Source organism: Procambarus clarkii, chromosome 57 (assembly GCF_040958095.1).
Source record: "Procambarus clarkii isolate CNS0578487 chromosome 57, FALCON_Pclarkii_2.0, whole genome shotgun sequence".
NCBI lineage: Eukaryota > Metazoa > Arthropoda > Malacostraca > Decapoda > Cambaridae > Procambarus > Procambarus clarkii.
In genome coordinates this window covers 9,758,155-9,772,193 of record NC_091206.1, presented here as the reverse complement: position 1 = coordinate 9,772,193, position 14,039 = coordinate 9,758,155, and the positions used below count along the sequence as shown (strand labels likewise).

The 14,039-nt window shown below is 46.4% G+C and overlaps 1 protein-coding gene across 7 annotated transcripts in view; it reads left to right on the top strand.

The window, feature by feature from the left end:
* LOC123745078 (tyrosine-protein kinase Dnt) overlaps positions 1 to 14,039 on the top strand; it is a 316,401-nt gene that overhangs the window by 270,103 nt on the left and 32,259 nt on the right. For all 7 annotated transcript variants that reach the window (XM_069306249.1, XM_069306250.1, XM_069306248.1 and 4 more), the window contains 3 exons: positions 5,272 to 5,421; positions 10,998 to 11,069; positions 11,297 to 11,408. In XM_069306249.1, coding sequence (XP_069162350.1) covers positions 5,272 to 5,421; positions 10,998 to 11,069; positions 11,297 to 11,408 — 334 coding nt within the window. The remainder of the gene's footprint in view (positions 1 to 5,271; positions 5,422 to 10,997; positions 11,070 to 11,296; positions 11,409 to 14,039) is intronic.

Genomic DNA, 14,039 nt, shown 5'->3' with positions numbered 1-14,039 from the left:
ACCATGCAAGCTGATGGAGAAGATTGTGCGAAAAAAACTAGTGGAGCATCTGGAGCGAAGGAACTTTGTAACACAGCATCAACATGGGTTCAGGGATGGCAGGTCCTGCCTCACAGGGTTACTTGAATTCTACGACCAGGCAACAAAAATAAGAAAGAGAAGGGTGGGCAGACTGCATATTTTTGGATTGTCAGAAAGCCTTTGATACAGTGTCACACAAGAGGCTAGTGCGGAAGTTGGAGATGCAGGCTGGAGTGAGAGGGAAGCTACTCCGGTGTATAGAGGAGTACCTAAGCAACAGGAGACAACGAGTCTGTGTGAGGGGTGAGGTCTCAGATTGGCGAGACGTCACAAGTGGAGTCCCGCAGGGGTCAGTCCTTGGACCTATACTGTTTCTGGTATATGTAAATGATCTCCCAGAGGGTATAGATTCGTTCCTCTCAATGTTTGCCGACGATGCAAAAATTATGAGGAGGATTGAAACAGAGGATGATAGTAGGAGGCTACAAGATGACCTGGATAGACTGAGTGAATGGTCCAACAAATGGCTGTTGAAGTTCAACCCGAGTAAATGCAAAGTAATGAAACTAGGCAGTGGAAACAGGAGGCCAGGCACAGGATACAGAATAGGAGATGAAGTACTTAATGAAACAGACAGAGAGAAAGATCTAGGGGTTGATATCACACCAAACCTGTCTCCTGAAGCCCACATAAAGAGAATAACGTCTGCGGCATATGCGAGGCTGGCTAACATCAGAACGGCGTTCAGGAACCTGTGTAAGGAATCATTCAGAATCTTGTACACCACATATGTAAGACCAATCCTGGAGTATGCGGCCCCAGCATGGAGCCCGTACCTTGTCAAGCACAAGACGAAGCTGGAAAAAGTCCAAAGGTATGCTACTAGACTAGTCCCAGAACTAAGAGGCATGAGTTATGAGGAAAGGCTGCGGGAAATGCACCTTACGACACTGGAAGACAGAAGAGTAAGGGGGGACATGATCACAACCTACAAAATCCTCAGGGGAATCGACCGGGTAAACAAGGATGAACTATTCAACACTGGTGGGACGCGAACAAGGGGACACAGGTGGAAGCTGAGTACCCAAATGAGCCACAGAGACGTTAGAAAGAACTTTTTCAGTGTCAGAGTAGTTAGTAAATGGAATGCATTAGGAAGTGATGTGGTGGAGGCTGACTCCATACACAGTTTCAAATGTAGATATGATAGAGCCCAATAGGCTCAGGAATCTGTACACCAGTTGATTGACGGTTGAGAGGCGGGACCAAAGAGCCAGAGCTCAACCCCCGCAAGCACAATTAGGTGAGTACAATTAGGTGAGTACACACACACACACACACACACACACACACACACACACACACACACACACACACACACACACACACACACACACACACACACACACACACGTACGTTGTTGTGTCCGTCGTGTGGATGGACGTTGGGTCGGGAGCTCCTGGGTCACTAGTGAAGTAGGAGGGGTGATCAGGATACTTTGAATTGAAAAAGTGTATATGAGTGAATGAAAAACTTGGATTTTGACTAAAAACCATAAAGTAGTGAAGAAAAACGGTAGAAATAGCGTGAAAATAGGTGTTGAATGCATTGTAGCAGTACGAAGAGTGCAGCAGACCTCACACTGAATGTGAGACCTCACAGCTTCAATCTGGACCGACGTGATCTCATCCCGGCAGCAACCCTTCCTACACCACGTGGGGAGACACTTGAAGACTCACTCGCCTATATTGTGTTAGCAGGTCGGTAAGGTACTTGGAACCCCTGTGGGTAAGGTTGGTTACAGCAATGACTAGGTCAGGAAGGGCGTCTAGGTCCAGCAGTATTATGATTGAAGTAGAGGATAGGTGTCGAGACAGGTGAGAGATTGTGAAATTTGTAGAGAAGAGGGATGTTTGGATAGAGGATCTAATCCATGGGATTAAAAGTGAAATCTTTAATAAGATACAGGACGAAGTTCAGAGACAAAAACAAGAGTTTATGGACTATATTCAAGAAGAAATAAAGAGCAGGGTAGCATGGGAAAGTGAAATAACTAGGCTTGCAACTGAATTTGGCAAGAATAAGGGAAGCATGGCAAGGACAGGGGAAGTAGTGGGGATGGAATAGAGTGTGGGAGGGTGGGGGTTAGCCAGGGGGGAGGGCGACCAGCATGACCCTTCACTGAGAAGGTCAATCATAATCCATGGATTACTTGAAGCCAAGGCATCATCGAGGCAGGAAAGGATGGAGATTGAAGATTTTGAGTTACAGGGGATCTTGAGAGATATTAGAGTCGAGATGGCAGGAAATGAGGTGGAAATCCACCGCCGCATTGAGGCTTACAACTGTATCAAGAAACGACCTGTCCTGCTGTCCTGGTACAGTTCACTAACGAAGAGGCAGTGGATTACATACTGCGACACAAACTTTACTCAGAGGTAGTGAAAACTATTATAACATGTATATTGACAGATACATGACAAAAGATGAACAGATATCCCACAGGGCAAGCAGACCTCTACAACACAACTCTTCCCACTCGGGTGTAGTTACCCACCCCTTTTTTTTGGGGGGGGGGGAGGAGTAAAGAGGAAGGAGAGGCATAGGTGAAGGGAAGTATAGAAGTGGGAAATAGTGAGAGGTATGAAAGCAGGCGGGCTGTCCGCCTTGCTGACTGCCCACCCCAGTGCTAACCCACCCCGTGCCCCACCCCGTGCTAACCAGCCCACACCTGCTTCCCAGGTCACCCCCCCCCCCCCAAATCAGCCCCCCTCATCCCCTGCCCCTACTTATCTCTCCAACACCTCCTCTAACCCCATTGCATTAAAATCCATCTGCTTCATTCCACATTCCAAGGACCCCCTCATCCCCTCAACTCCCAAAACTCTCCTAGCCCTCATCCCCCAAAACCTGCCCAGCCCTCATCCCCCAAAACCTGCCCAGCCCTCATCCCCCAAAACCTGCCCAGCCCTCATCCCCCAAAACCCGCCCATGCCCTTACCCTTCCTCAGTCACTTTCCTTCCATGTGACCCCCTCCCCTTGCGAAGGGGTCACATGGACCCCCATGGGGGACGGAGGGACTCCCCCTTCCCACCTCTTCCTTCATTTCCCTCTTCCCCCCTTCTGCCCCAATGCCCACACCTACCCCTGAGTTCCCCCTGACTAATTCAACGTTTCTCCCATTCTCACTATTCGTGCTCCATCCTCCCCTCTTCCCCCACCCCCCTCTATCCTTCTCCCCCCCCCCCAACCTCTCAACCTCTATCTGACTCTCGACCTCATGCTACCTCTCAACCCCCCCTATGCCTCTGACTCTAATCTTCAGACCCAGTATGCCTTTCCTACTCCAGACCTACCAACCCAGGCCCTACTTCCCCAAGACCCTACTACCTATCTTCCTAGATGTCCAGACCCCATTTGCCCCCAAGTACCCCTCCAGACCCCGTTCACCCCCAGACACCCTTCCGGATCTCCCCAGCCCCCATTCACCCCCCAGATTCCCCTAAACCCCCCCAAAAAGGGCGAACGCTGGTGCCAGAGTTTCCATGAAGAATCTCAAGGTTAGTTGTACAACTCAAAATATTGCGGAATAGGCGACCCGGGCGTCGTGTGTGATCTCAGCCGAGAGTGGGTGGCCGGGCGGCGGGTGTGATCTCAGCTGAGGGTGGGTGGCCGGGCGGCGGGTGTGATCTCAGCTGAGGGTGGGTGGCCGGGCGGCGGGTGTGATCTCAGCTGAGGGTGGGTGGCCGGGCGGCGGGTGTGATCTCAGCTGAGGGTGGGTGGCCGGGCGGCGGGTGTGATCTCAGCTGAGGGCGGGTGGCCGGGCGGCGGGTGTGGTCTCAGCTGAGGCAGGTGGTCAGCGTGGCTGCTGAGACATCAACTCGTTAGTTCTGCCAATAAAAACATCCCAACAAAAGACACGTTATCTGCCCATTGTTCGCAGCCATATATTACGCCTCACAATATGCAGGCCATCACTCTTAAGACGGGAATCCACGAGCCTTTATCCACCCCTCTCCCACCACCATCTGTTCAACCCCGTCACCATACCTCCCTCCCCTCTTCGTCCCGGTCTTCCTTATTCTCTTCCGTCTCAAAATCTTTCCTTTCGTCCTCTCTTTCTTCCTCCTCTCTCCTCCCCCCTTCCTTTATTTTTCCTATATCCCATATCTGATCCCTCACTCCTTATCTTTTTCTCCCTCCCATCTGTGATATCACCGTCTCTTCTTTCTCTTCTCTGCTACCTGCCTCCCTCCCTCCTTAACTCCATTGCTTGACCAGCGGCTCGTCCCCCGAGGTCCACCCTCCCTCACCCTGACATACATAATACACGTTCCTTCTCGGGTCATTGTCCACCTTGTGTGCTTAATCTCGCGAGTTGCCCGACTGTGTGTACTGGCACCAAGCACAGGACTCTGGGCGGGTTGGTGGAGCTCCTATCTCTCTCCCTGCTCCCACCTCTCTCCCTGCTCCTACCTCTCTCCCTTCTCCTCCCTCTGCCCCTGCTCCTCCCTCTCTCTGCTACTCCTCCTTGCTCCTTCCTCTCACTTAGATAAGATAATTTTATTTAGTGAAAAGTACATACACACAAAATGAGTTACAAGCACTTGTGTTGTATAATAAATAAATAAATAAATAAATAAATAAATAAATAAATAAATAAATGTAAAAGAATTCAAATCAACACTGTACTGTATTTGTATTTTTCTTTTAGGATATGTATTTCTTAAAATCACTAATCTTAACATTCATTTGCAAATGTTCTTCTTGAAGGCAATTTATATTTTTTCTTTAACACTCATTTTTTTACTTTGTTTTTTTTTCAACTCATTTATAAACCCTTTAACATTATTAAGGTCCAGTGCTAAATATTATTTAACGATGGTTTTGTATATTGACTATTTTAATTGCACATCTCTTCTGGAATACTAGTAAAATGGTTAAATTTATAAGTGATAAATTTGTGGTCTCTAATTGTTTTTGTTCAGTCTCAAGTTTGTAAAAGGTAGTTGTCATCAGTGAGATAAATTAATAAGAGAACAGTTTCTGTGTACCAGAATTTTTAGTGCACTAGTTAATCTTTAATTTCACTACTTCATGACAGTTCTCTGTGTTACTGAATGCAATAGTCTGATGCACATTGCAGGACCTTTAATTCTTGACCTTACTCAGTATAAAAGCCGATTCACTTAAATCCCAAGCAAGAAGGAAGCATCATGGACACATTACATCATAATGGACCTTTCAGGTTTGCGCGTTGAGTGGAGGTGGTGAATCTCTGCACTACGCTTCCTCACCGCTGTCACAGGTGTACTCCCAGCCATATTCCCCAGCACACTCCCTCCCAGCCTCCAGGCACTCGCATGCCTCGTGCTGCGCCTCTTCACTACACTCACAGGTCAGAGGCCTCTATTACGCTACATAGCACAACCATCATTGTTTTTTGTTGTCAGTGATTCCTTGCATATGGGTCTCATTTTAGAGGAAAATTTCAGAGAATAAATTTATTATTCATTACTATGTTACGGTTTTTCCCTGTTTGATTTGGATTGATAAAAAAAAAATATTCATTTTCTTTGACAGCTGATTAACAATGAAAATCTGGCTGGTAAATGTCCAGAAGGATAAGACAACGTAATTATACAGAGAAAGCACTAAGCTATTACAACTATATTGCACTTAGAAGACATCAGGATAAGGATTTAAGATAGGACAAAGGGAAGGAATGGTACCCAACCATTTGGACTTTCAGGGATTGAACGCCTACCTGTAAGAAGCGAGACCTTCACTTTACCATTCAGTCTAAGTGGTTGGACAAGGTACCCTCCAATATTTTGGCCCATGTATAAAACTAGGTGTTGTACAGTACTATATAACCTTTTTTCTAGGGGGGAGCCCCGTCGGCTTCCAGGAGCTATCCAGGCTGGTAATGATGTATTAGATTTCTGGCATCAGTCAATGTGCATGGAGTTCTAGGCCTACCGGGGACCACGAGCCAGAACCTGGCACCCTGAGAGAGGCACGAGGAGCAATGGCCTATAGAAACCCTCATGTGGTTGGAAGCATTCTATGTCTGCCATCGATCGGGTCAGTCACCCAGAAAGGTTAGCACCCCAAAACAAACACCTATTCTGGTGAAAACATTGCTACAAAGAGCCGAACGAGTGAATGGAACTCCCCAAATGAAAACAGACAGACTAGCATGATGTTACCACGTTGCCGCACTGCTGTCTAGGGGGAGCAACAGACCTTCCAGCCAGCTACCCACCCTTCAGTTCTTGGCTGATGTAACATTGGCAAGGTCGTGTGTCTTTGGCTCCAGCGATTGTTTCAGTTTGGTGCCTTGTGATGTGGTGCTGCCTCTACAGTCGATGTGCAAGCCAGGAGTAATTTCTTCAGTACTCGGGTTGCATGCACCTAGGGTTTCCTTCCCTAGGTGCCCTGTAAATACTGTCCTTAGGGCTTGAGGCCACCTTCCACAAGTCGCCTCGGATCTACCTCCAATGTGTCTCTTGCTGTTCGGTGATTCCGGGAGTCAGCTGAGGTTTCTGTGTTCCCCGGTTTGTCTCTGGGTAGGGGGTATTTTTCAACACTAGTAGGGATGCAGGACCCCTATTCCGTTGGACTTGGGTTTTTGTACCCCTCGAAGTGGGGCTTGGTGTTACAAGGAATGGGGTTCTCTTATTCTCACTCCTTGTACGGATTGGATTTGCGTCTACCCCTCCCTGGGTTCGGTTCCTTGATCCCGTGGGTTCTTCGGTTCTGTCTTACCGGAGGTTTTCGGCCTGCCCCATGTGATGCGGGAGATCATTGTGGCTTACCTCCTGCGTGACCCGGTTTATGCCATTGTAATGGATCCAAATTCCTTGGTGTATAGATCTTGTCCTTACTGGGTTCGTTATGAGGTTACGGAGTCTTCCTGGTTGGCAGGCAGCCTTGTCTTCTCATTGGAGGCATGGAATGCGTTCTGTTGGTCCTGCATGCTTAATTGGTGGGGAAGCTCATGCGGTGTTGCAGGTTTTCCTTGGGCAATTTTGAGCATCTCGATGCATGCTTGTTCGCCACTGCCCTTCCACAGGATGTTGGTGCGATGTGGCTTCATGTGCAGATTCCTTCCCTTTCAGCTGTATTGGTCACGGAAGATTTGTGCATGCTTTTCTTTATCCTGCTCGAATCGTCCTCAGACTGACTTGAGGAGGACGTGGAGGCACTTGGAGATGCCACTGGGTCTGGTGTGTTGCCTTCGGCAGTGCGTGCATTGTTTGCGTTGTTGAAGCTGTTTGTGCCAATCCTGAGAGATTTGGTTTCACTGTTTTTTGCTTCCCGTCTCACGTGTCGGTAGGAGGTGCTTGCTTTTTCTTTGAAATCCACTTGGGCCCTGGCTCTTAGGTTGTCTACGCCCTTTTGTCCATTGCTGTTTGCAGAGGCTGCAGCTGTGCAGTATCTGCAGGTAGCTTCGTCTAGTTGCCATCCTATGTCGGATTTGTTGGTTCTCTAGGAGGCTCATGGGGGCCTTCCCGGGGGGGTCGTGCCAGGGCTCAGGGTTGTTCCCATCATGGTAGGCCCGTAATGCCTTCCTTTCGGCTTGAATCTGGCGCCTCGTATTTTCACGCACCTTACCCAGGTCGTGATATCCTGTCTGTGTCTTTTAGGTGTTTGGATTCTCGCCTCCCTCCACGACTGGCTGGTGTGGGCTCCCAGCTCTCACCCAAACCAGCTGGTCCACCTGTCTGCTCGCCAGGGATTTGGTTCTTTCCCAGCTTGCCGGGTTCGGTTCCTGGTGAACTGGCAGACGTCCCATCTGATTCCCTCTCGGGTTTGGTCTTGGCTGGGTCTTGTGAGGATGCTCAAACCGCTTCCTTGTATTTTCCTCTGGAGGCTCTGTGTCAGCTGCGTTTCTGCCTTCCCCTGTTTTAGAGGGGCTCCTGGGTCAGGTGGCGGTTGCTCAAGGGGTTGTGTGGGAGCCTGAACTTTGGCTGTACCAAAGTGATGGTCTACCCACCGGGTCAGGTGTGGCTTCATCGGCTGTTCTGGTTCCTTCAGAGACATCCCTTCCGCCTCTCTTGCGACCGCTGGGTTCGGCCTCTGGGGTCTTTGCATCAGTTCCTGCATTGCCGGCTTCCTCTGTGTTTTTTCAGGGTTTAGTGCCTTGGCGCCTATCTGAGCCCTCACTCGATGTGTTCATGGATGAGTCATCTCTGGGCTGGGGCTTTGTGACTAGTGCTCACCAGGCCAGCCAGGGACGGTGGAGCCCATCCTCCTGTCGGGCTCACAGCACAGTGCAGGAGTTCGCGGCTGTGTGGATGTCACTTCGGAAGATTCGGGTCCTCGAAGATCAACAATCCGGCTCCATTCGGACTGTTCCCCTGGTAGTTCACTGCCTGAACTGTGTGGGTTTGTTGCGGTCCTTGGTTTTTTGGGGCTGGTCACTTTGGGAGACTCGTCTGCTGAGTTCTCGGGGTTTGGCTCTCTTGGCGGTTCACGTTCGGGGGGGGTGTCCAATGTCCTAGTGGACGGCCTGTCCTGGTTCATTCTCCTTGCCATGAAATGGACAGTCAATGCCAACTCGTTCAATTGGCTCTGCCGGACGTTGGGGGCCTCTGGAAGTGGATTTCTTCACGTCAGCGTGGTTGAGGTGTCTCCTGGTATACGTAGCGCCCTTCCCTGACTAAGTCGTCGGGGTTGTCGCCCGCCTTCAGGCAGGACTGGGTGAGGTGGGGTTACCTGTACCTCATTTTCCCGGTTCAGCTGTTGCTCCAGGTCCTGGCTTGCTTGGAGACTTACCAGGGGAGAGTTGTCCTTCTGACTCCTTGGTGGCCGACCCAGCCTTGGTTTCAGGCGCTGCTTGCTCGTGTTCAAACCCGAAGATCTTCCCGCGGCTCCATCTCTTTCAGCAGATCGGTCCAGGCCAGTACGAGGCTGGTTCATTCTTCTCCTCGAATCTTCGTGACTGGAGTTTCTGACTCGGGTCTATCATCACTTGTATGGAGCACAGGTGGCTTTGTTGTTGGTCTCCCACCTGTATACTTCGTCTCGGTGGCAGTATGAAGTTTTCTGGTGTTCCTTCCATTTTTTTTACTATCACTGCATAGGTGTACCTCAGTCTCTGATAGGGTTGTTTTGTCCTTCCTTTCATGGTTGTTTCAGGATCATCTTATGCCGATTACTGTTTCCTCATATCGTGTGGTGCTGTCGGAGCCACTGCAGCTTGCGTTCGGTATTGATGTTACATCTGCTCCACTCCACTCAGTCTCGTGAGTTGTTTCATCTCCAGCCTGCTTATGCACTGTCTGAGCCATCCTGGTCTTTGGACCGAGTGCTCTCTTTTTTTTTTCTTCTCGGTTTGTTGTCGCCTCTTCGGTTCAGGGCTGTTATTCTGAGGCTCTTTGTTCCTGTTGGCCTTGGCCTCTGGGGGTCAGGGAGCTTCATGCTCTCCTCCGGCACAGGGATTTCTGCTCTTTTGGTCCTGGTGGTAGGTTTGTTCGGTTGCAGCCATCTCCTTCTTTTCTGGCGAAGAATGAGACTGCCTCTTTCCAGAGTGGTCCTTGAGTTGTTGATGCTTGGTTGGTCTGGCTGGGGGTGCATCATGTGTTGTCCGGTTGCGGCTCGAGCTCCACCAATTTTTGTGTGCCACGGCTTCGGTGGCCGGAGATGTGCTTTAGGTTAACCTGGTTTCCCTCATTCCCTGCTTCCCGGGCCTCCCATGTCGTCTGCAGGGTTATTAAGTCTAGGCAGCCTGCGATCTATCCTCATGCCCACGACGTTCGTAAGTTTGCTACTTTGGCTGCTATCTTTGGCAACATGTCTTTGGTTGACATTCAGGCACAGGGTTTTTGAAGGCCGAACAGGGTCCTGGCTGCTTGCTATCTTGTCGGTGTCCCTGGACCTAGTACAGTCTACGTTGTATTGAGTCGGCGGTTGTAGCCAGTTGTCTCGACTTTGCGTTGGGGAGTGAGGACTGACCGCTGCCCGGGTAAGTTCCTGTTTTTCCTTGTCTTTGGGTAGTTAGCTATAGGGAGCTGAGAGGGGCTCCCCCCAGAAAATTAGCGTTGACTGTAATGAAACGCCATTTTCTGAGTGAGTCCTGCAGGCTCCCCAGCAACCCTTCCTCCCTCCAGTCGACAGTGTTTTTCGTGTGTTTTTGACATCCAGCCTAAGAACTGATGGTTGGATCACCGGCAAGAGGGTCTGGGGCTCCCCCTTCCCCCTCTTGGGGAGGGGGGAGTTGTGCAAACAGTGGACACAGCAACATGTCATGCTCATTGCTAATTTTCGTTTGGGGAGTTCTGTTCCCTCGTTTGGCTTTCAGTAGCAATATTTTCACCAGAATAGAGGGGGGGGGGGTTTGTTTTGGGATGCGCCTACCTTTCTGGGTGTCAGACCTGGTCGATGAATGATATAGAATGACATAGAATGCTCCCAACCACACGGGGGTTTCCACAGGCCATTTCTCCTCATGTCTCTCTTGAGGGGGGCAAGGTTCTGGCTCATTGTCCCCAGTAGGCTTGAACTCGATGCACATTGACTGATGCCAGAAAGCTAATACATCTATATCAGCCTGAATAGCTCTGGGGAGCCTCTGGGACTCACCCAGAAAATGGCATTTCATTACATTCAACTCTGTATTTTTGTAAGTTTTTATTCGGGTAAATATTGGTTTCGAAATAGAGTACAGATGATTTATGAAGCAAATTACCAAGTAACATAATATACTTGGGATTGCTGAATTGTTTCAAGTTTAGATTAGTCACATACCAGCACTGTATCTGAATTACAGTAGTTGGGGTGAATATGAATTGGGGTCAATAGGCCTTCTGCAGTTAAATTAATTCTTATGTTCTAATGTTTTTAGATCTTAACAATAACTTTCTGCAAATTACCAGGATTAGATGATACATTAATACTTTAATTTTACCACAGATGTAGCAAAAGACCTTTAAATAGTGTTTAATTCTTAGGCTTATTGTTTTACAGGCTTCTTGGCGAGACCCACGTAACATGGACCCAAGTGAGAGGGTGCGACAGTTGGCAATAGACAGATGGAAGGTTAAGTTTCCATTTTGTTTAATTTCACCTTGCTGATGTATATCTGTTTTGTTCTGATAATTTTGGATTCATCTTGTAATTTATATTGTGTTGGGAACCTAGAATAGAATTGCAAAAAGTGGCAAAGTAGACATGTTAATGATGTGATAAAGCACTAGTCCCTGTTAGTATGAGCATTATGAAGTTGCAGGCAAAATATTGTGTTTGTAACAGTTATCCTTTGGCAGGTGGAGGTTGGTGATGTAGTGCAAGAGGGAACATTTGGGCGGGTGTACCGTGGGGTGTATCGAGACCCATATGCCCGTGCTGCCCTCACAGTTATTGTTAAAACAGTTTCAGGTGAGAAAAGGATGGTGATTATATATTGCTTTTAGATACCTACAATGTAATGAATAGGCTTCAATATTAAACTTTAGGTGTGACTTTTTGTTAATTTGAATAATTTGGATCAGTTTGACAAAACACAATATATTAACCACTGTACTGCACAAGAAAACTTCAGCATAGTGAAAGCAAAATTATTTACCTGAATTTACCTGAGGGCCACCATCCCACTATTTGCATCAATGTGGACAGGAAGCTGATTGCTTTTCAAAATCACCCTCATTTGTTCTGATTTTATCCGTCTGGATTTTGAATTTCGGCTATGTTTTGGTATTTACGGTTTTGGTGGATAGGTGTTTTCAAGAGGTTATAGCCCTAAGGCGTGAAAAAGCCTCGACTGTTTTCTGTTCTGCTTTGTGTCGTCTTATGCTTGAAGCCATTGCACCTTGTCTGTTACATCTGATCTTTTAAAGAAATGGTCTGAATCAATATCCATCAAATTTGTCAGTATTTTAAAAGTTAGAGGAGATAAGCCCTGTCATCTACCTGAATTTACCGATGGGTCACTAACACTCAAGTGGTCTTGACAAAGACGGCAAGCCTGCTTTGTCCTACATTGTGGCTTGTTGAGCTGGAATCCATTGCTTCTTGCTTGTTTTTTATCTGACTTTTTGAAGAAATTGTCTAGATCAATATCCTCCAAGTTGTTTAGTATTTTAAAAGTTTTCATGAGATCCACGCTTTCATGTGTGATTTACAGTGTTGTTAGTTCTATGGCCCCTCAACCAATCCTGGTATGAGTTGATTTAGTTTTGGCATATTGGTATTACAGGGTACTGTGAACTCTAAATTAGCTATCAATCTAAAAAGCCACATGTGCATGCTGCCATTCAAATTATACACGAAAATAAATATTATAACTTCAATCACCTATTTTCATGCAGATGGGAATTAGCATATTCGTACAACCATCAGTCAGGAAGGTGATTATTAACTGACAGTAAACAGTCTTCACTCATTTTTACTGAGGATAACTGCTTTAAAATGAGAGATTTCATGCCAAACTTTCAGTGCAAAAGAGAAAAACAAATATCACTTTTTAAAGCATGAACCCTTGAAAAATAGAAACCAACAAATAATAAGGGATAAAAAATGATTGCAGACATCTTAAATGATTACATGCTTCATGTTAGTAACATTAAATGATTACTATCTTAATGTCGGTGTTCGTTCAAGGAAACCTGAAGACCATATACAGTACCATAACAGTTCCTGCAAGGATGTTTGATTCAGGAACTACATTTGAGTTGAGGTATAACTATTCTATGTGAAATATATGTTGACATTGTTTTTCTAAATGTATTATGAATCCCATTCTCCTCCTGTGGGCACTGGTGGAAGAGGTTTATAATGACAACCAAAGTTAGGAAGATAGTTACAGATTGTGCTCACTACTTCATATATTGTTTATGCCAAGAGAATGCATAGATAGACCATCTGCTCACCAGGGATCCTACTTTCAACTGTGACAGTTCAGGTGCCTCCCTCAGCAAACTGACTGTACTGCAATTAAAAATATAAATACTGTATCTCAGATTATCGAGGACATCATGGATAATATTTTTTCTCTTGTATAAGGGAGTAACATTACTTTCTTGTCTAGTAAGATATTTCCTTTCATCAAAATGCCTGGCCTCTTCCCACTTATTATTTGGCAATTTTTAATCATAACTGAATGTTTACTCTTTTCGTATTAACATTTATCAGTACAGTATTACCTAAACCTGTTTATTTCCTAATTTAATTTGATTTAAGATTTATTAGTGTTTTATTTCATTGTATTCATTTAATATCATTTATTATGTGCCAGATAAATTAGTCATCGGTCAATTACTTAAAAGAATATCTAAGCATATTACAATGTGCATCTACTGTATAATCAGATAACAGTTGTGGGCCATCTCTTGTTAGGGGTGGACATGTTGTTCAGTGTTAGAGGTTTAGTGAGAACCATTAAACAATACACCATGGAGGCAAGTATAATTCATGAAATAGTTGTGCTGTGATGCCTTGAAGGATGAAGTAAAAAAAAAAGCTGAGAGTGGAAGCTAAGTGCTTGCAGGAGTGTGTATTACTATAAGTGGAATCTCAAGCAGTGATGAGCAGTGACAAAAGCAGATTCTTGGAAAGTTAAGAAAAGTGATAAAAAAAAAAAGTGCTATCAAGATGACTGAAGAAACCTGTGGTGAAGACCTCCAATCTTTCTCGGTGTTACAGGATGAGTGCTGTGACGAGGATGGAAATAGGAGCCTTGAAGATAAGAAGGTGAAGTGCTTAGAAAAACAAGGTAAGAACATTCTAGTAGTTGGAGATTGTAAGGTATGCTATTTAGATTGGGCATTTTGCTTCAAGGATAAGAGGATGAGGATGTGGGTGTATTGCTCAGGGCAAGCATAAGGGATATCAGTTGGACATGGACATCATCTTGTTGGAAAAGGGAACAAACCCATAATTTTTCTTTATGCTGGTGGAAATTAAAATTTATAGGTAAATGCAGGAGTGAAGCACAGTACAGAACAGCTTTTGAGTTAATTAGAAATAAGGGTGTGATCCCTGACATGTACAGAATTTACTGAAGAGAAGTAC